Consider the following 27638-nt stretch of genomic DNA (forward strand, 5'->3'; position numbering starts at 1 on the left):
GCTAAAGCGAACTAGATCTTGATTGTTTAAAGTATCTAAGGAAAAGAAGAGCCACATTTTCACTCTTGTGAATACACCTAGCGGTCGATCCAAATTCGACTGAACAAAAATATCAAAATTTACAAGTATGGAAAACATGATACTGAGACTTTTCAAGTAGAAGATTACAGTAAAAGAGAGCAATCAGCTTTACCCCATTTACAAAATGCTTTTAGCCATCTTCAATCCAATCAAAGTAACATTAACAACACCCACAAATCTTGACTTCCTAAACAAACCCACAATCTCCTCCACCTTCACGTGACTGCACTCCTCAACGACCACCACACAAGCCCCGCCGACCATCGTTGTCATCTCCATCTCCGCTGCGAACCGTGATAGGAACAGAGCCTCCTCCAAATGCTCACTCAACGCCAAATCGAAAACCCCATCGAAGATGCGCAAATTGTGCATACCAACGTGGCTTACCAGAGGCGGCGAGTCAACCCCGGTGACATCGGCAACGCCCGACTCGGACAGCACCATGACCTCGTGGCCGGTTCCGGCGGAGACCTAGAGGACCTTGGAGTGGTTGCGGAGGAGGCTTAGATCGGGGATCGAGTCAAAGAAGTGCCGGTGGGAGAGGACTAAGCTGCGGAAGGCGTGGGAGGACCATAGGCGCTTGTTCTTTCTTGTCGAGGGGAGGAACTCGCGGCGGCCGAAGTCGCAGGAGAATCTGGGGTAGTGGCGGCGGCGGCGATTAGGAGGAAGGTGAAGGTGGCGATGGCGACGGAGGCTAAGGAGAGCTTGTTGAGGAACGTGAGAAAAGAGATGGAGGAGGGAGGAGTTTCCTATTTAGTATTTATATTTAATATATTTCGAGTCATTAGGGTACTCGAACCGACCCAAACCGACCTGAACCGAATTGTCAAGGTATCCATTGTTTCTCTCACTGCCCGAACAGGAATGAGACCCGACCCGAAAATACCTTGAATTTTCGGATCGGGTCGTGTCGATTCGGGTTGGGTCGGGGCGATTTGGGTATTTTTGACACCCCTAATGGCCACTATGTAGGGGCATATATGTCCTTTAAATTGATATATAATTTCTACCTAACAATAGATATGATAAAATATGAGAATATCCTACCTTAAATCCGTAGTTTACCAAATAGTGGATAGGATTTGACAAAATTTTTGGATTTCTTATCTTATCATATCCAGTCCTATCCTGATTACAAATCCGGACAACCAAACGTAGCCTAGGTGCCTTGACCCACCATACTATTTCTCTTAATTCGCGTCATGATTTATGACAAGGCAATCCTTGCATCTTGAGACATGACTTGTGATAATGAAAACTTACCAAATACTTTGTTTGAATGTTGAGTACCAAACAAAGTATTGTTGGAAGTAACATCACCAAGAAATCAACGTCAGAGTGATAGGCCTTTACTGCATGACTGCACGGGCCTGATCATGCGTCTCAAACGAACACCACAGGTTTTCACAAAATCTCCATGTACATGTTCACCCGCAAACTCTCACCATAGAAAAGGCTTCACAGACACTGGAGTAACTCAAGACACATTAACATTTTGCTAATCACACCCAACAGTCATTTTTTAAGACTTTATCCTGAATTTCCACAAAGATCCGAGTGAATCGATCAGAGGGTTGGAGTAGTTGCACACTTCATCTCAGTCTCGCACACTTTCAGCAGCAGACTGAGACGGGTGGTCTTTCATCCCCTGGACCATCCGGAGCCTCGGAGGCTTTGGTGGGTTAGAACCCCATTTTCGGTTATTACAGTAGTTGGCTTCAGAATGTCCCTCTTTGTCATTTACATCTAATGATGTACACTATTTCTGAAGTAATCAATTTCTCCATAGCAAGTTTCGTGTTGATAAAGTTGTGATTTTTGTTGGCTTGTTCCGGGCTAGTTGGGCAGAACCACCATAGTGTATTTGGGTTGACAATGCTCAAAGTCGAGAAGTATCAGTAGTGCTCATTATAAAAATTGCTGGGGGCAATGCTCAAGTCGAAAAGTAGCAAGTGTTGCTCATTATAAAATTTGCCGACCAGTTGCTTGCCATTTAGACGTGCTGGTTTCAATATATTCTCCGCAACCATATGCGATATCCTCTCTCGTCATTGGCCCCTCGCAAAGCAAAGAGCCCCTTCACCCTCGAGTCATTCCCCAGTCGAAGCTCAAGGTACTGAAACCGAAACATCTTCCTCCATCACATTTCCTCTTCAATGAATTTACAGAGCCCTCCCGTTTTCTTCCCCCACAGTGTCCACTTTGCTTTTGCGTTGTGCTGATACGCCCACTTAGATTGTTGTGTTATCAGGACGTGTTTCGGCCTGCATTCTTCTTCACCCATCTTGTGGACAAGTCAGTCAGCAGCCAAGAAATCTGAGTTCCTCTTCCTTCCTTACAGTGAAACCACTCCAGGTATGTGTGTCGTCATATATCTACTTTTCGTGTGCTATCCACGCTTGTTTCACGTTTTCCCTCTTTGTCTGGCCATCTGGTTCTACTGGTTAAACCCTTAAAAACATAAAAGTAGAAAAAAAAAGGGAAGAAGAAACGAATGGAATAACTGCAACATAAACTCATTTCGGAGGTGCCAATATTTGTCTCTCGGAGCATTTGTGTGTCTCCAAAATGTTAACTGTACATCACGTTTAACCACTTCTTGTTGGTAGGGTCATTCGCGACCTGAAAATGATAGGGTGAACTTGGAAAGTTAGAAAGTCTATGCTCACAAGCATTTGGACAATTCAATCGAGGAAATTATCCAATCAGTCTTAACTAATCGTACGTATGCCAATTCAATCCTAAATTTTCTAATTTTGCCATTTTAATTCTAAACTTTTGCGTGAAATTTCAATGTAGTCATATTAGCCAATTTTTGCCGGAAATCGTTAACGTGGTGGTGTGCCATATAGGATGGCCGGCGATGACCGAATCAACATGCCAGTGATTTCCGAAAAGAATTGACCGGGAGGACTATGTTGGAATTTCGCGCAAATGTTTGGAACTAAATTGGCAAAATTGAAAAATTTAGAATTGAATTGGTATCCGTACAATATGTTTAACATTGATTGGGTAATTTTCCCCAATTCAACCTATTACAATTGATTGGAAAAAAAATCGATTTTTACTGATTTCAGAACATTTAAAATCCTTAAAGCATACAAATACTACATGTGAATTCACACATAACGTTTTCAAAATTATCATTACACAAATTGCTTTTTTTTAATACTATATTATTTATATTCAAATTGGTTAGTATAAACGATTGGACCGATGGAATCACATTCCAGCACTCGTTCCGGTTTAACGTCAGGTATCATTTTCAAAACATTGCTTGTGATCAAAGACCGAAATGGTTGACTAAAAGTCATTCGTTTTTTTCTTGAAAGGTGGGAATGTGAAAATCTTTAATTAAGGGCCTTCACCTTTGGTTCATATATTTATTCATAAATTTTCCTTAATGGATGACATCACTCTTAATTTATTAAGATTACCTAAGCTTTATTCGAAGTAAAGTATAAGTGGATATGTAGATTATACTAATGGGGAATTGGATACTGTTGCTTTAAACCTGCATTGTCCTTTTAGAGAAAGAGAGGGTCCACAAAAACTAATGTAGAAAATTGTAGTACAACTTTAAAGTGGCTTGATTATTCTGTTTAATACAATTTGTCATCCTTTCTAGGTCAAGGCATCATCTCTACATTCTCAATATAGATCAAGACGTATCGGGATATAGTTAAAACTTGTTGAAAGGAAATAAAATGCTTATCTTCTCCATGTACAAGAGATTTTGATAAGCATCGTTGAGCTCCAGAGAAACTCAACCAGATCATAGCAAATCGCTCGAGAACCTCATGTTATCTCGATAAGTTTCACAATCCCGAAACGTTGATATTTCTAGACCTAATACTAATTAGGACCGTTCCCTCTTTTATACGTACAAGGACCACTCTCGCAACTCATCATAGACTTCTAGTGCACTTATCTCTTCTTTTTTTTTCTTTATTACTTCTTTCCCTTCTCGTAATAGCTACACCTTTAAGATGCGGGACTTTGGTAGAGAGAATGCTCTTGCCAACAATAAACAAATTTTATTAAATAAAGTCTTCACTTGGGGTTGCACGGCCAAGATAACAAGTGCAAATCATGATGTTCTGAATTTTTTCTATTTTCTTTTTTTTCTACTGTTTCCTGCTCATCTTCTTCTTGTTACTTGTTTGCGCATTTGCTCGAATCAACGTAGTCAGTCCGTGTGAATTCTTTTGTTGCTTATTGAAAAAGACCGAGTGAACCAGCGTATCTTGCTTACCATTTACTAAACGGAAGGGATTTCTTTTTTTGGAGGAATTGGAATCCTTTAGACATGCTAACCTGCACGTTTGTTAGCGAATATACTTTGCTCCTGTGAACTAGGGCAAGGTGATCCTATAAATTTCTTTGTGCTTTTATAATAATGGGAACTTATCCCGATTCGGCCTAGCTTGGTTGAATTGCATAATCAACTTAGCTAGGTCGAAAGACCACCTTTTTCTAGTTACTTCATTTTATTTCGAAGAGACAGCATTCAATTGGCTGTAATGAACCGCAATTTTATTATCTATTTAACCAATGTTTTTGGTGAATTTTTTTAACAATGAAACCTGTTAACGGTAACGCTAGATAGTTAACAGGGTCCATTTCTTTTTCGAAGCTTAAACAACAATTTCCCGAGCCATAACGAAAATGTCGCTCTTGTGAGTCAAGCGAGACTTGCCCCCGAGCATCGGGCCGAGGCACTAGCAAAGATGTCAGTTCACCGACTTCAAAATTTTCATCATAGTCGTCCGTTTCTTCGGGAGAAACCATTTTTCCTCCATTTTTCGACCAAAAAAAAAAACATTATCCCTCCATTTTGGCTCGTGAAAGCATTTTGATTTCTAGTAAATTACTAGATAAACCATTTTTCACTCATGCAAAAGTTTCAATCCAATGGTTCTTGAAAACATGTCTCAAGTTTGAACTTGAAGATGAAATTTTCCTAATCTATTTGAGTAGGTTTCCTATGATCTAATTCTTATCTAGGGATAATTGTCTAAAAAGTCATAAACCTATTGTACGGCATACAATTCAGTACTAAATATTTCAATTGTATCAATTCAATCCAAATTTTTTTGATGATTTACCAGTCACCATTTCAATCAAAGCACTCAACTGCTTAATCCTAACAACAGTATAAAACTTGTGCCTTAGCACAAACACTAAAGTCTTCCTCAAGTAGTCATCCACAATTGTTAGAATAATATTGACTCTTTTTCTAGAAGGATACCGTGACAACCTGCGAACATCCAAGTGAATTAACTTTGTGATCTCCGTCGTTTCTTTGAAACCCTTATTGAACTACACTTTTCATCCTTTGTCTAAGTCACAACACCTACATGTATTCCAGTTCGTCAGCCACATAACCACAAGGCAGATTTCTTTCACTTAGAACCTTCAGGCTTCTCTTGCTAATATGCCCCAAACACATATGCCACAATTCAAACTTTTGAATATATGTATTCGATGTCTCTGCGGCGAAATCCGTCAATGTCTCACCTTGAAACTCATATTGGCCACTATGCTGAATTCTCTTATTATTACCAAGACACCTCAAACAACCTTCAAAATTCTACATTCTGAAGTATACCGATACCTAGTTAAATCCTGGGTACTTAAGAAAATCAAGTTTATTCTTCATCTTTGAAACATGCCTCACTCTAGTCAATATCCTCATGATACAATCATGCATTCTAATTCTAATATCGCTAACACCCACAATATCGCATTCAGAGTTATTCCCCAATTGTACCTTACTACCTTCCATGCACTATAAGTAGTAACCCAGTTCATATTCGGTGTAGCATGAATCGTTCTCTTTCAATGGTAGAAGGTTCTTTCTAGCTAGAGTTTCAAGCCTCTTCTCGTCGAGATGACCAAGTTTCATGTGCCATAGCTCGCATTTACCTACTTCTTGATCAACTTAACTTGCATGGTGTAGAGAGTAAAAGTCTTTTTGCCCTTAGCCACCACCATTGAACCTTCAGGTCAATTTTCATTTGGCATCGACAAAGGAATTACAGTAACCATCATCATCTAAGGCACCTGTGGAGATTAGATGAAGATGAATGTCCGGAACATGTCTTACATTTTTTAGAAGCAAATTATATCCAACATCGGTTTCCAAATGAACATCTCCCATGCCGATAATCTTAGAAACGCCACTGTTGCCCATTCTAATGCAGCCGAAATCACCATTACAATAGGATTTGAAATATTCACAGGGTGAGGTGATGAGAAATGAGGCTGCAGAATCAACAACCTAACTAGAGTCTTGGCATGTAAGGTTCACACTAGTATTGTCACAAATGAACACATCGCCATCGGATGCAACTGCTGTTGTATCTTGCTTTTCTTCTTTCTTTTGATCTTCTTTTCTATCGTAGGATTAATCTCTCTTTGCTAAACCGTATTTATTGGCATAATGTCCCATCTTGCCACAATTGTAGCACTCACATTCCTCATCGGCCTTGATTTCGACCTTCCTCTAGACTTGCCTCTCCATAATAATTTTAGAAATTTCTGGATTGATTTCTCTCCGTGTTTTCCATGATAAGAGCCTCCGAGTGAGAAGCGTAATTCATGCATTTCCTCCTTGTTTCTTCATTGAACAAGCTTTCTTTACCATGCCCATTAGAAGCACACCGTAAGGAGCAGAATTATTTGATGATATAACCCATGTATCCCAATTGTCGAGGAGAGTACCAAGCAATAAACATGCCTGCAAGTCTTTTATAACATCTTCAAATTCACTCAAGTGCCCAGACATGCTGCTCCCTTCCTTGTATCTCAAATTTACAAGTGTTTTAACTAAGAATACTTAATTTTGTGAGGTTCTCCTCTCATAAAGATCTTGCAATTTCTTTCACAATGTTTTAGCATTTGTTTCTTGAGCAACATAATGAAAACCACTATCATTAATCCATTGTCGGATAAAGTCAACTTTTTCAGATTCATTATCTCCTATTCTTTATGTTCCTTGTCTCCTTAAGCCTCATCACTATCAATAGGATCATACAAAACTTTATAGTATAATATATCTTCCATCCGAGACTTCCAAATGGAGTAATTCGAGGTATTTAACTTAAACACGGTGCCGCTGGTTTCATCCATCATGCTTGCTCTTATACCATTTTATTGGGGAGAAAGGCAACAATTTAATGTTTAAACCTATCTAGGATCAATATCTTCCCCAAAACTCATCCAACTAATATTAAATTAACCCCAGCAACAACTAGTCACAATATTCCAACAATATCATGCCTGAAGCAATAAATAAAGTGCTGAAAATTAAAGTAAGGCAAAAACAACATCCACAAATTTTAAGTGAAAAACTCACTATGGAAACAATCATGGGGCCGCTCAAAAGAGCTTTCACTAATCACCAAGAATAAAAAGATACACAATAGTTCATCTCTAGTCACATAGCTAGAGGCTCTTCACATCAGCAAAACAACAATATATCATCTCAAAGAAACAAGAAAGCTCTAACCTCTACTAGAGAAATTGAGATACAATTGAGAGAAGGATTTCAATAAACAAAACTGATCAACTTATAGCTCTTGGACTCGAGAACAAAATACTGAAATTTCAGCCAATTTCGACAAAGTTTCACCATCTAATCTGGACTTCCTTTTCTTCTATTCGAAGCAACACTCTTTGCCTCTTTTCTTTTTTGGCTACAGTGAATTGCTCTTCTCTCGCTCAGGCATTCAGCCCTATCTTTTTCTTTTTCTTTTTTTTTAATTTTTATTTAAAAAGTTGAGCTGGGCCCCTGTGAACGAGTGCGCCTTCTTCGAGGAGGTCGAGAGGGGCCTGAGCAGGTGGAGAACTTGAGCTTGAGGGGCTTTGCGAACGCGACTATGCAAGGGCTTGAATTCAGTGACGAACGGCAAGAAGAGGCACGAGGAAGAAGTAGATTTTGCACTATTGACGAACCGACCTAGATTTTCCACGTCCTCCTGTGCCGTCATTTTGCACGTTCGGCTTTTGCCCTGAGCAAGTAAAACAAAGGGTTAATACCACGAAAAAAATTTCAAACAGGTACACTTGTAATAAATTTATCTCAAATTAATTTTTTAACTGTCAAAAACTCCAAATTAGTACACCTGTGACAAATTTATCCCAAATTAACTTTTGACCACTAAAAATCCCAAACTGGTACATTTGTGACAAATAAACCTTTTGTTAGTTTCCGTTAAATTGGATTAATATCACAAAAAATCACAAACATGTACATATGTGACAAACGGAGGGTAAACCTCAAAACTGGTACATTCGTGTGTCATTGAACAAAGTAATTTGACAATAAAATTTAACGAATGATAAATTTATCACGGGTATACTAGTTTGGGGTTTTTTGTGGTCAAAAAATTAATTTTTGATAAATTTATCATAAGTGTACCAGTTTGGAGTTTTTCATGGTATTAACCCTAAAACAAACAGGCTTTTGCTAATGGAGCAACACAGAAGATGTGACTTCACTTCACAAGAGTGGCATATTGAAAATAAAGGGAAAAAATTGGGAATATTTGGGTATTAATGCTATAGTTTAGAGATTTCAGGGAATATAAGTTGAGAAATTAAAAAAATTTAGTTCGGACAAAATGGCCCTGCCCATGGCGCGAGGTACGGCATCGGCGAAGATTTGTGCCGTCGATGATATGGAGAGTCATTTGAAAGGAAGTCATCAACTTAGGAGTAGCGTGTTACTCGGTGCCACCCAGTCAAGGAGCAACCGAGTTTTTTTCCCATTAACTGTACGCTCTATTTTGCATGCATTGTGCTGATGTCTTTTCTTTCCTTCATTGATTCCCATTTTTCCTTCATTCTGATTGTCTCAGGATTGTGAAAGGCCTTAAGATTATTCTAAATTGCTCTTGTTGATATTCCTCACTCAAGGCACTCTCTCTCTCTCTCTCTCTCTCTCTCTCTCTCTCTCTCTGGCTTTGTTTCCTTGTTCTCGTTCTTTTATCACTTTGCTCTTTCCTTTCTTTTCGTACATCGAGTGATTATTTCCGTTCTCTGTTCAGTTTCCTTGGCACCCATATGTTTAACAAAAAACAAGGAGACACAACAAGAGGAAACGAAGAGGTGGGGAAAAGAAAATTCTAGAGAAGAAGGAAGACATGGCCGGGGCTTTTCTTACCTCTGTTGCGTCGAAGCTAGTGTCGTCACTCGGTGAGTACCTGATTGCGCCCATTGGACGTCAATTTGGGTACGTGCTGTGCTACAAGAGCTATGTCGAAGATCTCAAAGACAGACTCAATGAGCTGAAGAATGCAAGGAAAAGGGTGCAGCAATCCGTCACTGAAGCCGAGCGTGATATAAAACCTATACACACTGATGTCAAGGATTGGCTGGAGAAGGTGGAGGAGAAGATTAAGGAAGCAGAAATACAGTTAAAATCTGGCGAAAATGCAAAAGATGCTTGCTTCCGAGGGTGGATTCCGAACCCCATGGTGCACCATCCAATTGGTAGGAAGGTGAAGAAGATGACACAAGTCATTCAGGGACTCCATGAGAAAAGCCAAAATAGTAACTTCCAAGAGGTCTACCATGAGAGTACTCCTATAGGAATTGTCACTGCTACCATGTCCGCTGCAAGATCTGTTGACAAGAATGACGTCCTGGAGTCGAGGGCTTCAATCATAGAGGCTGTAATGAAGGCTTTAGCTAATGACAAGGTTTGCGTGATTGGGGTGCATGGAATAGGCGGGGTTGGCAAGTCCAAGCTTTTGGAGGACATCGAATGGCGAGTTAAGGAAGAGAAGTTGTTCGACGTGGTTGCCACGGCAAATGTATCACGCAATTCAGATCTGAAAAGAATCCAAGGAGAAATTGCTTATGCATTGGGTCTAAAAATAATGAATGAGGAAACTGCTCGTGGGAGAGCAGATCGTTTGTGTAAGAGGTTAGAGAGTGATTCCAAGAAAAATATTCTCATCATTTTAGATAATTTGTGGGAGAAGTTAGAGTTGAAGGAAGTTGGAATCCCTTGTGGAGTTGACAATAAAGTAAAAGGCTGCAAGCTATTACTGACGTCTAGATACAAAAATGTTTTGCGCATTGACATGGGCTCGGACGAACAAATCCAACTCGATCAGTTAAAACCTGAAGAAGCAGGAAGACTTTTTGAAAGGATAGTGGGAGAAAATGTTAATGATCCTGAGTTTAAACCCTTGGTGGATGGAGTGGTCGAGAATTGTAAAGGCTTGCCACTTCAGATTGTTTCGTTGGCAAAAAGGTTGAGGAACGCAGATTTGGCAGCATGGAGGAATGCTTTGGCCAAAGGATCGGATGTAAAATCAATGGTGGAACTATATTACAATGACTTAAAAGATGAGAGGATCCAATCATTGTTCATGGTTTGTGCAATACACTCTGGGAGAATTTCCATGAATGCCTCCCTTATCTACTGCATGGGTTTGGGTTTATATAAAAGTTTCAGCAAGACCATCGAAATCGCTAGAGATGCGTTGATTACAGACCTACATAGCCTGCAAGACTCTTCTTTGTTACTAGATAGTGATGACATGGAATGGTTCAGAATGCATGACATATTCGCTGACGAGGCCATCTCTATTGCTTCCACGCAATGGAACGCCTTGGTCGGGAAGAAGGATGGGTTTAAAGTTTGGTCAAAGGATGAGCTCAAAAAATGCACCGCGATATCCTTCCCTTATGTTGGCATTGATGAGCTTCCGGAAAGATTGGACTGCCCAAACTTGAGGATGCTTTTGCTACTCGAAAATAACCCGTCCCTCAAAATTCCCGACTTGTTTCTTGAATCTATGGAGAAGCTCCAAGTCTTGGACTTTACTGGCTTATCTTTCACCTCTCTACCTTCGTCGATTCGATTCCTTGAAAACCTCAAGTCGCTATGTTTGGATTTCTGCTATCTGGAGGATGTGACTGTTCTTGGAAAGCTAAAAGGATTGCAGTTCCTAAGTTTCATCGAATCTACAATCGCTCGGCTACCCAAAGAAATAGGTGAACTTACAGAATTAAGATTTTTGGACTTGACAAGGTGCGCCAGGCTCAAAGTTATTGAACCTGGCGTACTTGGAAGGTTGGTTAATTTAGAAGAACTATATATGGCAGACAGTTTTGATCAGTGGGAGGTGGAGGATGAAGCACCACGAAGAAATGCTAGCCTGGCTGAGTTGAAGAACATGAACAAGTTGAGCACTTTGCATATTGCCATTCCTCATTCCACCTATCTCTCAGGTGATCTGCCATTTGTGAAACTAAACAAGCACATAATCCAAATTGGGAATGTTTGGGATTGGTCGGGTGAACACAAAGAATCCAGAACTTTAAAGCTCAAGCTGGAGCCAGACAATCTTCTTTCTGAATACTGGGTGCAAAGATGTTTGCGGAGAACACAGGATCTCCACTTGTATGGATTGCAGGATGGCGACAATAGCATTCCCAATTTGTGCATCGAAGGTTTTAAGGATTTGAAGCATCTTCACGTACAAAACAGCCCCTCCCTTCAGTATGTTGTTCCCTCTGCAGAGATTGTCCAATGCACCGCATTTTCAAAATTGGAATCGTTGTTTCTCGAGAATTTAAACAACTTGGAGAAGATTTGTTGCGATTGTCTTGCCCCAGAATCCTTTAGCCAATTAAAGATTGTGAAATTGGATAATTGTGGTGAAATCAAACATTTGTTTCGTTTGTCTATGATGAGAGTATTCTTACAGCTCGAAGAGATTGAACTGAGCAAATGTCACTCGATGCAGCAATTTGTCGCATATGATGAGGCAGATGAAATTAGAAATGCAGTTGAAGATGATCCCAAAGTGAAGTCATGCAATTTGCATAGGCTGACATTACGGAACTTGTCAGAGATGACAAGCTTCTGTAAAACCATGGACCATCCGGTTGCATTCTTCGGGCAACAGGTAAATTTCATGCTTTCTCCTGTTGATCTCGTTCCGGACCATCCTAGATGAAGGAAATCTTCTTCGACTAGTTTTCTGATCCATGAAATACAAACATGGACATTACCATCATAGATATTTAATTGGTTTAAATATGGATTAGCTCATTCCTCAATTAGTGATACTCTTGATAATGAACTCCGAAGAAAGACAGAAAATAACATAAAAGTTTCCGACTTTCATAGACTTTTTTCCAATTTCCTCCTCACCATTCAAAGGCATTAGTTGAAGTCCCACACATTGCGCGGCCTAAAAAAAAATTGACTTGGTTGATATTACCATTAGGCAATGATAAACATTTAGATTATTTAAAAAGGGGCTAATACCACAAAAAATTTCAAACCGGTATACTTGTGCTACATTTACTCTAAACTAATTTTCGTGCCACAAAAAATTCCAACTTGCTACACCGGTATCTCATTTACCCAAAACTAAATTTCGTGTCATAAAAAGTTCTAAACCAGTACACACATGCCAAATTTACCTAAAAAATCTCAAATTTACCATATTTTGGGGTAAATGTGACACAAGTGTACCGGTTTGAGAATTTCTGTAACACGAAAATTAGTTTGGAGTAAATGTGGTATGGCTATACTTGTTTGGAATATTTTGTGACACAAAAATTAATTTGGAGTAAATGTAACACGGATGTACCAGTTTGGGAAAATCTATACAAATTTAAAAGTTTATCAATTAGCAATGGTAAAATTTTGAATATATACACATACCTTTATGGATAGGTTCATAACTTGAAGGAAGTATATACGACCTTTATAATTTGGATAAACTTTATTTAATTATTAAGGGACATATGTAGAATTCTGTTTCATCCGCTTGATAAAAGAAAAATAAGGAGTATAAGAATTGTCAATAAATGAATTTAACTGTAGTGACTATGTGTCAAATAACATCCACATCAATTAATCATATAAATCAAATTTTGCAATTTTGTCTTAAGTACATGAATGTTTAGAATGAATTGAGACGATTGAGTTGCTGTTTTTTACCCCGATAATGGTAAAAAATTGCGGGATGTGAATAGACCTTTGTGGAAATGTGGTTCTACATAAGGTTTTATTATATAAATTTAGAGAAAAGTGCACTGGAAGTTCTAAAACTTGTCACAAAAGTGCAATTGAGTCCTAAAACTTTCAAAAAGTGCAATTAATGAAAGGACTTTTTCTTTGTCAAAACGGAAGAACTTGATTCGACCAATTTAACAAGTTTTAGGACTTTATTACATTTTTTGAAAGTTTTAGGACTTAATTGCACTTTCATGACAATTTTTAGGACTTAAATGCACGTTTTAAAACTTCCAATACACTTGTCTATATAAATTTATACTCTTATATGTTAAGTGATGGAGCTATTATGTGACTACGAAATGAAAAACGAAATATAATATTCGAAAGGCCAACTTGTTTTTGTTATACTTGGTACATTAATGATATGCTAGTGCGTAATTAATTTTTTTCATGCGAAGTAATGCGTGTTCATATTTTCTTGTAACAATAATGATTATGAATTATGTGGGGTATTCACCCCGCGCAACTACAAAAAGCATTAATGCATATGCCTTCGTAACATTACTCTCCTGGCTTTGCAAGGTTTCATTGCCAAGGTTGGAGTCCTTAACACTATCTGAACTTCCTAAATTGAAAAAGATATGGAATTCTCAAGTTTCCTCAGATGTGAGCAGTCTAAAATTTCTGAAAGTAGAGGATTGCATGTACCTCTTGAGCATTATCCCATCAAATTTGCTAACTGAGCTACAGAATTTGGAAGCCATAACCGTTAAAAGATGCCAGTCAATACAAGAAATATTCAACCTTGAAGGACTGACAGCCAATGGGGACGTCGAGATTCTGTCACGATTGGCCAAATTAACTATTAGTGACTTACCAAGCTTGGGACGCATATTGAACAAGAATCCAAGAAGAGCATTGTGTTTCCGAAACTTAAGGGCACTGAAGGTGCAAAACTGTGGGAACCTGAGGTTTCTTTTTTCTTTTTCCATGGTTGAAGCACTTGAGCAAATAAAAGAAATACAAATAGCCAATTGTAAATTGATGGAGGAAATTATGGATGTGCAAGAAGAAGAATCAGAGAAAGCTGCAATCACCAACATTATAGGATTCCCTTTGTTAACCTCCTTGTCTCTTGAGGAATTACCAAATCTCAAGACATTCTCGTATGGAAAGTACCATATTCACTGTCCATCCTTAACAAGACTAACGATATCTGGATGCCCCAAAATGATGACATTCTCTTCAATTGAAGAAAAGCAACGGCCAATGGCAGGTGATACGGATTTACAACAAATGTTTGGTTGTATTGACCCTGGCTCGTCCTCGCCTGATTTCTTCGGTCAAAATGTGCGTAAATGTCTATGGAATTTTCTATTCTGTGTTTATATTAGAAATTATTCTCGATAATTGTAGTCTTATTGCTGATGAAGCAGTTGAAAACTCTATACGTCAGCATGTCCTATAAAGCCTCTTGCTACTCCATGCATCTGTGTTTTCTCTAACAATGGTATAATCTTGGGTAATCAAACTTCATTCTTAAGAATACATTAACATATTAGAGCTTATTAAATCGTCCGAATCAAGACTTTTCATGGTCGAGAAACTAACACAGTGTCCTTTCATACAGATTCTTTTTCCGAGATTGGAGGAGTTGACGCTCTTGTCGTTGCACGGGTTGAGGAGGATATGGCACAATGAACTCCCTGAAGAATCATTCTGTAGACTAGCATCCATCACGGTCAGAGATTGTGAAAATCTTTCTCATATTTTTCCATCAACTCTAATAGAGAGGTTCCAGAGCCTGAAAATGATTGAGGCGGTCAAGTGTACCTCTTTGGAAGCATTAATCGAACATGTTCCTTTCAATACTAACAAAAGCCAAAAATGTCTGCTTCTCTTGGACTTAAAAAGATTGAAGTTGTGGCACCTGCCAAGGCTGATTGCGGTTGGGACAAGCAGCACCAAAGCAACGTGGCCTTTTCCTAATCTGACTAATGTTAGCTTGTGTTGTTGCCACAGTTTGACATATCTCTTGACAAATAATGCAGCCAGGACTCTTAATAAACTTAAGATGCTAGATGTTTCTGGTTGCAATAACATGCAAGAAGTAGTTGCCGTGGAAGAAGGCGAAGAGCGAAATTTGCAGGCAGTGAAGTTCTCGCATTTACGTTCATTGAAGCTTTGGTCCCTTAAGAGCTTGATTAGATTCAGCTTGGGAAGATGTTCATATGACTTTCCCTCCCTAAGAAATATCTCAATTCTGGAGTGCACTCAACTCAAGGCATTCATACATAGGCCGCCGGCGCCAAGTGTGGAGATGATGAATGAGGGAGCTACCAGTTTTGATGAAGGTCCATATTCTTTATTTGATGAGAAGGTTTTACTCTTTCCCTTTCCTCAATGGTATCGCTACTCATGTGATTTGTTTTCTTCTTTGTGATGCTCTAGAAAGCAACTTTGCTTCTATGCCATTCATTGCGACTTTAGCGAGGTGATGCTTCTGTAGGTCACATTTCCCAAATTAGAAGAGCTGCGTCTAATAGGGATTCAATCAAGAGAATTGTGGGAGAATGAGATGTCCAGTGGGTCCATTTGCTGCCTAAAGGTCCTTGAGGTGAAGCGGTGTCACAATCTCTTGAATGTTATTCCTTCATCCGTGTGGAAGAGGCTGCTTCACTGTATGGAGTCCTTGACGGTTGAGAATTGCCCACGTCTGAGAAACCTTTTTACAATGTCTATGGCAAAAAGTCTGAGACAACTTCACTATCTCAGTCTAGGTGGGTGTGAAGAGATGGAGTACGTTGTTGCCAGAGAAGAAGAGAAACCTAACGAAGCAACCGACATAATTGTAATTCCTCAACTTGTCACCCTTTATCTTCACAACATGCCAAAACTCAAAAGTTTCTGCCAAGGGAAGTATATTTCAGAGTGGCCCTCCTTGAAAGAGTTTACTGTTGAAGATTGTAAAGCTGTGGAGGTGATTCTAGGTGATGCTAATTGTAGAAAATTAGAGAGCGGCGCTCCGAAGCAACCATCGCTTTTGCTGGTCGAAAAGGTTTGCACTCATTCTTCTTCAATGGCATATCTACATTTTTGTCCCTGATGGTTTGAGCCAGACAATGCAAGGGTCTGTGGGGTGACTTATGCTAGCTTATCATTTTCTTTTACAATATTTTGACTTTTATTTGATAACAAACTCTCGAAGTTACTACTATAATATAAACATATTGACAGGTATATCAAAACTTTTTCATAAGCTTCCAAAACTTGATATAATTTCTTTTATTTTCAAATTTTAGACTAATGTACCATTTTATTAATAATGTAATTAAATTACAAGTACTACCGAGAGGCTAAGCTCTGATTAACATCTTTTAACTAGTCTAGAGTCTAGATGATGCTAAAGAGATCGGCTCAAATTTAAATCTTATTCAATGTAAATCGACAGATAATGACACAATGAGTCCTTTGCTTGTGTCGGTTTGACCCTTAAATCCTAAAGTTCTTTCTACATGCATGAAAATCGTAATATTTGCACGCTCTATACATTTTAGGACTTGTTAAGTCCGTCTCTATTTTGTAGATGGAAAATCTGTATTTGTTATCATATTTTCAGTCCTGCGTGTGGCTGTTAACGTGGTGATAGGGCTTCCTCAAGCACTAAATTTTTTGAAGTGCAAGATCAAAAACCATTTTTATCATCAATACCTTATTATGAACAAGCTAAATTTTTTTAAAGGTTCAAAGTAATGGGAGAGTATATTGGCTATTGGGTACGTGTGTGTTGTAATGAGCAAGATCTAAGATAGGCTAAATTGGAGGTTTATGGGAAATATATGATGCACAATAAGAATATGCTTGTCTAACTACGAGGCTATGTTTATGCTTGACCCTATCAATAATGTTAATCCCGTAATTTTTCTTGTTCTTGAAATTAAAGTTCTCTTTTTTGACCGGGACAGAATCAGCTCTAATGAATTAAAATGAAAATAGCAGGTTGAATTTCCTAGTTTGGAGTTGATGAAGATCTCGCACATGGATAACATGGAGAAGATATGGCTTGATGAGCTTGCTTCAAATGCCTTTAGCAAACTCAAGACGCTAGTGGTGGAGTATTGTGAGAAATTTTCATCCATATTTTCATCTGCTACCATCCTTGAAAGATTCCAAAACCTAGAGAAGTTAATTGTGACCAATTGTGATTCCTTAGAAGCGATATTTTGCATCCAAGAGTTCAATTTCGGCAAAGCCCATTTTACAGGCAATTTTCAATTGAGAGAATTAGTTTTGAGACAGCTACCAAAAATGAAGCATGTTTGGAGTGGACTTCCTCAAGGAGCTCTTAGCTTTGGACACTTAAGATGCTTGGAGGCTTTCAAGTGTGAGAGTCTCAAAATTTTATTTCCAAGCTCAGTGGCAAAGAGCATGACACATTTGGAAGAACTTGTAGTATGGGATTGTGGGGTGGAAGAAATTTTAGTGGAGGAAGATAGAGGAGTAGAGACAAATGTAGGTGATCCCTACTTTCCACGATTGACAGCCGTGACATTTTTTGACTTGTCGGAACTAAGGAGCTTCTACATAAATAGTCATACTTCAGCATGGCCACTCTTGAAGGAATTGCGAGTAAGACACTGCAGCAAAATGAGGTCATTCTCATTCACCTCTGAGATCCAGAGCTGCCAGGGTATTGCTATCAACCATAACCAACCCGCACTCTTTTCTTTACAAAAGGTACAATCCTTAATTCTAGCTCTTTATGTTTGGTCTTCATTGCTTTATGTGCATATCTCTCTATGCTTGTTATTTTCATTTGGTAATCGAAATTGTCAAACATTTCTTACTTATTAATACTCACCTGACCACACTTGTGAATTGCTTATATACCTAAAGATTAATTGAAGTTAATTTTTACAGCTCATATTCTTTGGATATGTTCTAGTGGTCCTAGTTAATGCTTTGACAAAAAAAAATTATATGATTAACTTGCTCAGACAGTCACGCTTCTAATGATCTGCCCGTGTCTTATCTAGTCAATTATGTTAGTGGCATGTCCAATAGCTGGAAGTTAGCTATTTAATTTAAGTTGACCTTCCTTGTCCACCAAAATTTACAAAAAATCTAGTATTATGTTGATTTGGCAAATTGCTGGCATTCCGTAGCTTTAAAAACGAAACAGAGGTTCCTGCTGGTACATCACGGATGTGGTTGGTAATTGTCAAATTCCGCTGGTGATTTGCTTATCTAATCACGTGTCAGTAACTTTCTACAGGTGTTGACAAGTACAATAATTTATATATTCTTCAAAAATTACCAAATATTTTAATTGTGACTTACCAACTCCTTGAAAACTACTAACTTTTATTTGAAATAACCAATCTTAATTTGGTTGTTGTATCAACATTCATCACATAAGGATATTAACTAGTTTTAGTGGCTTACCAACTTTCGATAATCTACCTGCATTTAATATTGTGATTACCAATGCTTTTGAAGTACCTACTTTTATTTAAAATTATCAATCTTAATTTGACCAACGTACTAATATTTATCATTCTAACATACGGACTAACTTTCGTCACTTACCAACATTTTATTTTGTTAGGTTTTGAGAAGCACAAACCTTTTTTTTATACTTCCAAAATTACCAACATCCACAAATATTTATTTTTTAGCTTACCAACGTCTTTAAAATTAGTAACTTTTATTTGAAATTGCCAACCTTAATTTGATTGGCATAGCAACATTCGTCAATTAAGATACAAACTGATTTTAGCCATTTACCAACTTTTTTTTTGTTGGGTGTTGAAAAGTACTAATTTTTCTTTATACTTCCAAGATTATCAACAATTTTAATAATCCACCGCCAGCTGTTATTGTGGTTTTCAAAGGCGTTATCAAGGCCTTTGAAGTTACTAATTTTTATACGAAATTACCAACATACATTAGATTAACAACATTAATCACTAACCCACTTTTTATCTTGTTAGGTTTTTAAACGTACAAAATTTTCTTTATACTTTCAAAATGACGAACTACTTTATTAATCAACCGATATTCAATCTTTCGACTAACTGACACCTTTCAAAATTACCAACTTTAATTTAAAATTACCAACCATAATTTGATTGATATACCAACATTAGTCAAATTAATATACCAACTGATTTTAATCACTGACAAACTTTTTATCTTGGAGATTTTGAAAAGTAACAGTATGTCTTTATACTTTCAAGATCACCAACTATTTTATTAATATACCAAAACTAATTTCTGTGACTTACCAACGTCTTTGAAGTTACTAGCATTTATTTGAAATTACTAATCTTAATTTGGCTAGTATATCGGTGACATACCAACACGGAACTAGGTTCTGTTTTTAACTCCATGGAACGCTAGAATTGTCCGTGTATAGGGTTATGTATTGTTTCCTATCTTGTTTGACGCTTCATTTGCTATTGTAAGAATTAATAATTTCTCTTAATTATTTACTCATTTTCTTGTTTTTGCCAATAATTAATTCAATGTGAATGCATTCTTCCCAAAGTTATAGAAAGGTGAATTCATGCACTACTTATGATCTATCGCAAAAAAGATACGAGAACTGCAGCTTAGAAAACAAAGTGCAACATATTATAGTAGAAGAAAGTGCAACGTACTGCGGCAATAGCTATGATATGGACATTTGGCGGCCTAATTAAACAAATTCCCACAGGTCATTCCACAGTTGGAGCGATGGACGTTGACAAGGGAGGATGTTGTGATGATGCAGCATGACATATTGGGAAATCTTAGAGAGCTGGCTTTGGGATGCTACCATGATGAAAATGTAGCTTTTCCCTCTGACTTCTTTCTCCAAAGATTCCCCAACTTAGAAGAACTTCGAGTAACCTGTAGTTGCTTCGAGGAAATATTTCCAGAAGAGGCGTTGGGACCTGGGGCACTTGGAAATTTGAAGCAACTCTGGTTGACCGACCTGTGTAACCTCAAGCGAGTCTGGAGAGATGGCTCCTTGATGGCTGAAATTCTTAAACACATTGAATCTCTGTTCATTCGGGGGTGCCCCGGTTTATCAATCGTATTTCCATGTCCGGCTTCATTCCAGAGCTTGAGGGAATTAGAAGTATGGGATTGCAGTGGTTTGGTTCATATGGGGACTTGCTCAGCTGTCACAAGCCTGGTGCACCTTACCCGGCTAACCCTAAGAGATTGTGGTGCAATGAAAGACGTGGTAACCGATGAAGATGATGATAGGACTGGGGGGGAAGAGATCTTTTTCCGCAAACTGGAAGAGCTGATACTTCGTGGTTTACCAAGCCTTGAGAGCTTCTCCCCCGCCGATTGCGCCTTCATGTTCCCATCACTAGCGCGTACAACTGTGACAGAGTGCCCCAAGATGAACATATTCTGCAAGGGCACCGCAAGAACACCAAAACTAGATAAACTACTCCTCTCCGATGAGGATGATGAAGGTCGTTGGGAGGGCGAACTTAATACCACCATCCGAAGCTTATCAACATGAAACCATTTACACCCAATTCAGTAAGTCGAGTAGATGTTTTTTCTAATGATTAATGTTATTGTAGAAATGCTTTGGTGATGGTGATGGTATGGCTAGCTTGTTGTCCTTTCCATTTTTAGAGTTGGCAGTGTAGTTTGTTGGGGGTAACATCCAAAAGAAATCCATGTCTTGCTAATAGGCCTTTACTGCATGACTGCACAGTCCTAGTCATATCTCTCATACAAAAGGCTGCACAGACACTGGAGTAATTGTTCATTTACGAACTCTCCCCATACAAAAGGGTGCACAGACACTAGAGTAACTAATATACATTTTATTAACATGTAGCTAATCACACCCAACAGTGATTCATTATGCTCCAGCCTTAGCAACAAACGGCGTCGAGAACACACCAGAGTACATGGCGCTAATTGACATGAGTGAAGCGGAGGTAATCCTTCTTGGACGGGAGATCGGCCGTCTTGAAGCCCTGCGGGAACATCTCCTTGGCCTGCTCATTGGAGACAGACGGCGAGATGACTACCGCCTCCCCCGGCTTCCAGTTGCACGGGGTGGCGATCTTGTAATTTGATGGCCTCTGCAGCGAGTCCAGCACCCTCACCACCTCGTCCATGTTCCTCCCGGTGCTCGCCGGGTAAAGAAAACTCAGCTTGATCTATACAAGTATACGTTATACTATGGAAAAATGAATAATCCAGAGTTCTACTGCATATTGTCTTGTTTGATTGGGAAAAAAAGGTTTATGCTACTCCAAGTAATACACATATCACTGACATGCATGAGATGACATTGGTTTATGCAATTTGTTTCATGCGCGAGAAAGAAAAGGTAGAAGGGCATGTATACCTTCTTATCAGGACCGACGATGTGCAGAGCTCTAGAAGGGACTTGCTTCCCTGAGGCGTCTTTCTCCTCCGGCTCGACCATGTTGAGCTCTTGATGATCTCTCTATTCAGGTCGGCGATTATCGGGTACGTCACCTTGGCCCCGGGCTACACCCCACCAAATAACATGACATCGAATCGAATTGATCAGCCATCACCCTGGAGAATGTCGGCTCGAAATTGGAATAATGGAAATTGCATTAAAGCCAAAGGCCCCCAATCTCAAATGTGAAAGAGAAAGGTCAGCCCTGTGGCCTGCGATTAAACCACCTCAATCTACCCTAAATTGTGCCTAAGATTAAAGAAACTTCCCTTGGTCACTCTACTAAATTATAATACCACGCATTCCCCTAAGTTCTCTCGTTTCTTTTTTGAACAATACAATCACCCAAATCAGATGAGACCCGACATCCAAATCCAAACAAGCAAGTTAGTACAAGACATGCAAATACATGTATGCCAAGTAATAAAAAGGGTCTAATTGGTGGAGAGAGAGAGCAGAGTAGCTGACAGTGAAGGCCTCTGTGTCCTCGATCCACGCCTTGTGCGACTCGACGTCATCGCAGGACAAGCCCAGGAGCTTCACCCCCCTCCGCTCGAACTCCGGCGCATATGCCGCCATCTTCCTGAGCTCCGTCGTGCACACCGGCGTGAAATCCCCTGCGGCAAGCACATGCACAAGCAATATTATGGGCGAAGAAGACTTCCTCTTTCGGCATCGTCGAACACGCGGAGTTCAGGTGTAGGAGGAGTGACGCGGTACCGGGATGAGAGAAGAGGATGGTCCAGGAGTCGCCGACGAAGTCGTGGAGCTTCATCTTGCCGTGGGTGGTCTCGACGGCGAGGTCTGGGACGGTGTCGCCGAGCGTCAGGCCTGGCATTTCCGCTCTGATTTCTTCTTCTCCTTCTTCCTTCTTCTTCTTCTCTTCTCTTTCGCAGTTTCTCTGAATCTTTCGAGTTTCTTGGAAGTTAGGGAGAGCGAGAGTGAGTGAGATTCATAGTACATGGGAGGGGCTTGCATGAAGGGAACGTGGCACGAGGGTGGCGGCTTTTCTTCTGGTGAGCGATCTCGTGCATGGCAGGGACGTGCAAACTCGCATCCTCCTTACACGGGGGACTTCGGAAATACAACCTTAAAAAAAGCAAACTGTTTTCTGATATGATCTAAGTAGATTCATCAAAGACATTTGGCGTCTTTGAAAATGACATAGAATGACTAACGAACTGGATTTGACGTCTTCTTTGTTTATTTTACCAATTTTATAACTGTCTTGAAATATTGATCTCTTGGTTTAGATTTTTAGTCTTCTTCTTCTATTCCGTAGGAATTTTTTAGACCACAATTGGTGAATTGGATATAATTCCGGATATGATCATTTATATCCTATTCAGTCCTCGGGGTAATGCGAAGTCCGGCTACGTATAGATATGATTAGGATATAAGCTAGATAAAAAAAAAAACCCACCTAAGTTGTGGGATATAGTCGGATATGATAAGAATTAAAAAGAAAAAATGACCATCTTACTGCACCTTTGACCACCGCCGATTGTTATCACGAATCGTGTTCCCAAATCAAAGCTTCCCAATCGACATCTCCACCTTCGCCAAATTGATACCTTCCTCGACATGAACACCTTCGCATGTCGCAGAAATTTTCAGCCATCCCACAGCTACAATCGTTTGGAATGGTAAAGATTCGAGTTATCAAACTTCCTCTGCATTTTGCTGCAGAAATTTTCTTGAACTTGAAGATCTCCTCAGGAGTAAAGGAAGAAAGAAGAAGAAAATGGAGCAAACAGAGGTGTTTTGAAATTCCTCCCATTTAGGCAAATCTGCAAATCTTTCTCTTCTCTCTCCCCACCCATTTCACTGATCGTGCATCGCCCGCCTCATTTCTCGTTCTTTTGTTCATCTGCGAAGACTCGACCCTGTCGACAATCACGTTAACCCCAGATCTGAGGCGACGCAAGGCCGCAAGGTTCTTAGTTTCGAGGATCAAGACAGAGATGGCAGCCGATTGGGAGCCACAGGTCGTCGATTGGACGACAATAGGCGATGCAGTGATGACGGGTGATGTCGCAGTGAGGTGAGGAGAGCAGCTTGATAGGTGGTGGCGGAAGGCAATGACGATGGTGGATTGATGACAATAGGGCAGAGGTGGAGGTGAAAAGAGAATAATTTTGGCAAATTAGTACCATGTCTACATCCATGTTATATCCTAACACTTACCAAACACTATGTTATTCTATTTGATACATAGCCCATCCGACTTTATCCTATCCCACAAAATAGTCCAGATGACCAAATGCAGCATTATTAATGTATGTTTAGTACGACGGAAAGGCAAGGAATGAAGTAATCAAATGAAATAGAATCAAAAGTCATAATCTCTTTCGAGGTATCGTGGGAATGGAATGAGATGGAACGAGACTTCTTATGCTGTTCATTCGCCAAAGAAATTCTGCGGGAATGGGATGAATGAAACAGGTCCGCATATTGCCTCCATATGCATAAATCTCGGACGCAAGCACAATCTATCAAAATCTTCATGGACCGAGCATGCCGATGTTTGAATTAAAGAAGAAGCCTCTGACAAATTCACTAATGTTTGAACTAATACTGTGACTATGCATTCGCAACAACATTTAACCTCTCTTCTTTTTTCCGCCCTTGCCAGATTTCGAAGCTCCAGAAATCGTGGTGGACACGGGCTCTTGCTTCTTAGTCCGGCCAGGATGTCTTGGAACCAACTCTGCAACATGAAGCATGAGCTGTTTTCCTGCAACACATTGTTCAAAATTACTAGGCCAGCACAATAACCATAGATAAGAGTTTCCTAGACTAAAACCAGCAACACAACAGGATCTTCTCTTTTTGGAAATTACAACTCCCTCAAAAAAAGAATCACTATGCATGATACTCAACGACTCCTCAACAAGAGATGCATTTGGCTGTGGCTAAGATAAACTACTTCCACTCTATTATATCCATGTCAACAGCAAGAGAAACTCGCAGGCACTAGTGACGCAGAGCTCTGTGACGGTGTGCAGATTCGGCTTGTTGCGATCTCTTCTATGCAGAGGACAATGATTTCTCTAAATAAGATATATCGCCTCATCAATTGTTTCAAGAACAGTCTGAAAAACCCATGGGTTAAATATCAGATTAGATGGATAAGTCCCTGAAAGATCTATCAGAAGGCCTCATTTACACTAAGACTAAAGTAATGCAAATTCCATCTCAGAGAGAGCACCCAAACATACACAACATGAACAAAACCCAATTTATTTAACAATTATGTCCTTTTTTCCCTGCAGCCAACCATCAGATCGAGTGAAGTCTTTTAGAGTAGCCTCCAAATATGACCGGATGTTAGTGGTAGTGTACAAGACGAAAGGGTTTATAAAATTACGAGCCTAAGGTACATAACTAATTTAACCCAGATAAAAGAACATGCAGTTTTTCAGTCAGGAAATCCTTTCCAAAGAATAATGAAATCTATCAGATAAAAAGGGATAAATTATCCCAGCATGCAGGAATCATACAGAAGATAAGGTAGAAACAAAAGCAGAAATACACAAAAGGAGCCAAGTAGTCTAAAACAAAAGCTAGTCCAAGAATTTATTTCTATTTTGAATCTACTGTGCCACTTCCAATTACTAAGTAGCTCATTGAAAGAGTTCGGGTCGCCTAAGACAGACTTCCGCTCTCATCAGGAAAGAACAGTAGACTACTAAGGCTACTTCACAGTGGACAAGTCAGAAAATTCATAGTCAGAACTCTCCTTGCATATGCACTGACAATTCAAAAAAATGAGATCAGGACTATTTTCATTTATAAAAATTCGAGAACGCTGACCATGTCAAGAAAGTAACTCTAAATGGAGCTTTAACCTTCCAAACTTGCTTCTATAGAAAGCAAGTGTTCTTTCAAGGAAAAATGGCCTAGCAACTTTTAAATGATGCACCTTATGCGGTGATAATTAGAATAAAGATTCTGAAAACCCATGTGAAGGGCCTGCTATCCACAAAAATTATCTAATACCCAGCCAGAATTTGATTCGGGTTCCAGTGCATTACCAACCACAAAACAGAATTCATCCCAACATCACTTATAAGCCTCTATAAACTATAACAATCTGTAACTCAAGCATCTAATGTACACCACTGAACAGCGATGAACGTCTTGCAACAATTTGTTGTCTTGAACGACAAATGTACAAAACCATTTTCCCAACAAGGCTTGATTAAAAGTTTGAAGATCTCTTACACCTAGTTCACCCTCATCAAATCATTTCTAGATGGAGTTCTAGCTCCGCAAGAAAAACTCATGGTTACAGTTCTTGAAGCCTAATACTTCAAGAGGACAGTAACCACGTAGGAACAACACAGGAATGACAACCGTCACGTGGTTGATGCTCGACCATCGCTCCGCGATTCCCATCATATAGGGAAGTGAGCTATGGGATCAAAACATGAAGTTGAATCACTTGATCATATGATGCCGGCTATATCTCAACAAATTAGAAATAAAGATCCAAATGAGCATGCCCTAGGGCTATCACAAGATGTCATTCGGGCGAAGTGTTGCTTTCACGCGACATTTACATTTCCCAATTCTAGGTACTACAGAACTTTTCTTCGATGTCTTCACCATTCTGATCTTTGCAACAACAACAAAATGAAAAATAGAAAAAAACAGAGTTTCAGCCCCACATTTCAGACAAGCTTATTCCTAGGTCCAATTCACCCAGTAAGCACCTCAAAACCTTCGGAAATCGACGCAAAGCTAATCAAACTTACTGGAAGATATGGCCGGATTGTGCAGAGTCCCGTCCTCCCTCTTGAGCAGAACCCTCACTCTCCCTCTCTGCATGAAATCTCGCGGATACGCCTTATCAAGCTGCACCAAAAAAATCCATCTCGACGTCTCTCAAAACGCGCCAACAAGAAACGAAGCAAAAAGGAAGCGGGCGATCGTTAACCTCGACGGCATAAGGGAGCTTGAGATGGCCGCAGCAGTCCCCGATCTCGATGCAAGTGGGGTTCTCGCACGCTTTCGCCGCGCAGATCCGCCGGCCCTCGGCGATCGTCTTCTTCGAGTTGATGTACACCGGGTAGAGGACGATCCACCTCTTCATGTTCGGGATCTGCTCCCCTTCCATCCTGCCGCGACGCCGGCGGCGGCGGCGATCGGCGGCCGCGGGCGACGAAGGGAATCGGAGTCGCGAATCGCCGGAGCTCGGATCGGAAGCGAGGGGTTTCGATCGATCGATCGATCGGATCGTCGTGCGATCGGGCGACGCTCCGCTCTGACGCAACCGATTGGAGAAATTAGGGTTCCAAAGAATTGCATGCGGAAGAAGAACCAGAAGGGAATTGGCACTCAATGGGTGATGACGAATATGCCCCTGCCCTTTTGATACATCTTTTTACCGTACTTTTTACATCCGGATATCCGTCGTATTTTCTAGGGGTGAGCACAGAACCCGATTCTCGATTTCTAAAATTTTAATTGTTAGTTCGGTTCTCAATTCCTGACGTGGATCAAATCAGCCGGACCAAATCGATATTTTTTAATTAATAAATTAATGATACATGATCATATTTTATCGCACATTTAGTATATTTTCACCAAATATTTAAAAAAGAACGAGAATTTAGGTTATACTGCAACTCATAGGAAAAACAAATATCATCACCGATTTCTGGACCCACCCGGGTAACGGACTGGTCCAGTCCGATTCCAGGACCAAATGGGCCGGACCCGGTTCCACAAAATGGGAACCGACCTATCTCGTTCGGTTCTCAGTTCCATTCTTTCATTCTTTATTTTTCTAAAAATAAACAAAGGAAATGGAGAAAAACAAGCAAATCAAACCACAAAAAAAAAAACGGAAAACGATAATATTAACAAAAAATATAATCCAATTAAATTTTTTTACTATGTTCGTTAACTAGTTATAGAAAAAGAAAAAAGATGGATCAATAAAAATATTTATGTAAAGAGCAACCCCTTCGACACCAACGACAAGCATCATCGTTAGCCTCGTTGGGGGTTCGCAAAAAACCAATGCGGTTCGCTTCCGTCTCCCCGCCCGTCCGCTGACACTCACGGCATAAATCCAGCTCAACCAACTCGCAGCAGCAGCAG

The 27638-nt window shown here is 39.7% G+C and overlaps 3 protein-coding genes across 3 annotated transcripts; 1 reads left to right on the forward strand and 2 right to left on the reverse strand.

Moving 5' to 3' along the window:
- The first annotated feature begins 9230 nt into the window (after window positions 1-9230).
- On the forward strand, window positions 9231-20600 carry LOC115681898 (uncharacterized). Its single transcript, XM_056308596.1, has 7 exons — window positions 9231-12012; window positions 13812-14425; window positions 14706-15311; window positions 15429-15455; window positions 15585-16133; window positions 17075-17812; window positions 19794-20600. Exons 1-7 carry the CDS (start codon window positions 9231-9233, stop codon window positions 20598-20600), a joined length of 6123 nt encoding a protein of 2040 aa, XP_056164571.1.
- A 220-nt stretch (window positions 20601-20820) lies between these two features.
- On the reverse strand, window positions 20821-22587 carry LOC115681911 (1-Cys peroxiredoxin). The gene is given in 5 exon segments (XM_030606019.2): window positions 20821-21255; window positions 21447-21538; window positions 21541-21592; window positions 21996-22144; window positions 22248-22587. Coding segments are annotated over 5 exon segments (660 nt in total). The 5' UTR covers window positions 22366-22587; the 3' UTR covers window positions 20821-21006.
- A 1313-nt stretch (window positions 22588-23900) lies between these two features.
- On the reverse strand, window positions 23901-26849 carry LOC115681903 (signal recognition particle 19 kDa protein). The gene is made up of 3 exons (XM_030606007.2): window positions 26470-26849; window positions 26288-26387; window positions 23901-24264 (listed from the first exon to the last, which is right to left on the reverse strand). Exons 1-3 carry the CDS (start codon window positions 26647-26649, stop codon window positions 24131-24133), a joined length of 414 nt encoding a protein of 137 aa, XP_030461867.1. The 5' UTR covers window positions 26650-26849; the 3' UTR covers window positions 23901-24130.
- Between the last annotated feature and the right edge of the window lie 789 nt (window positions 26850-27638).

This window comes from Syzygium oleosum, unplaced genomic scaffold (genome assembly GCF_021117445.2).
Source record: "Syzygium oleosum isolate NSW1041296 unplaced genomic scaffold, Sole_v2.1 Sole_v2.02, whole genome shotgun sequence".
Taxonomy (NCBI): domain Eukaryota; kingdom Viridiplantae; phylum Streptophyta; class Magnoliopsida; order Myrtales; family Myrtaceae; genus Syzygium; species Syzygium oleosum.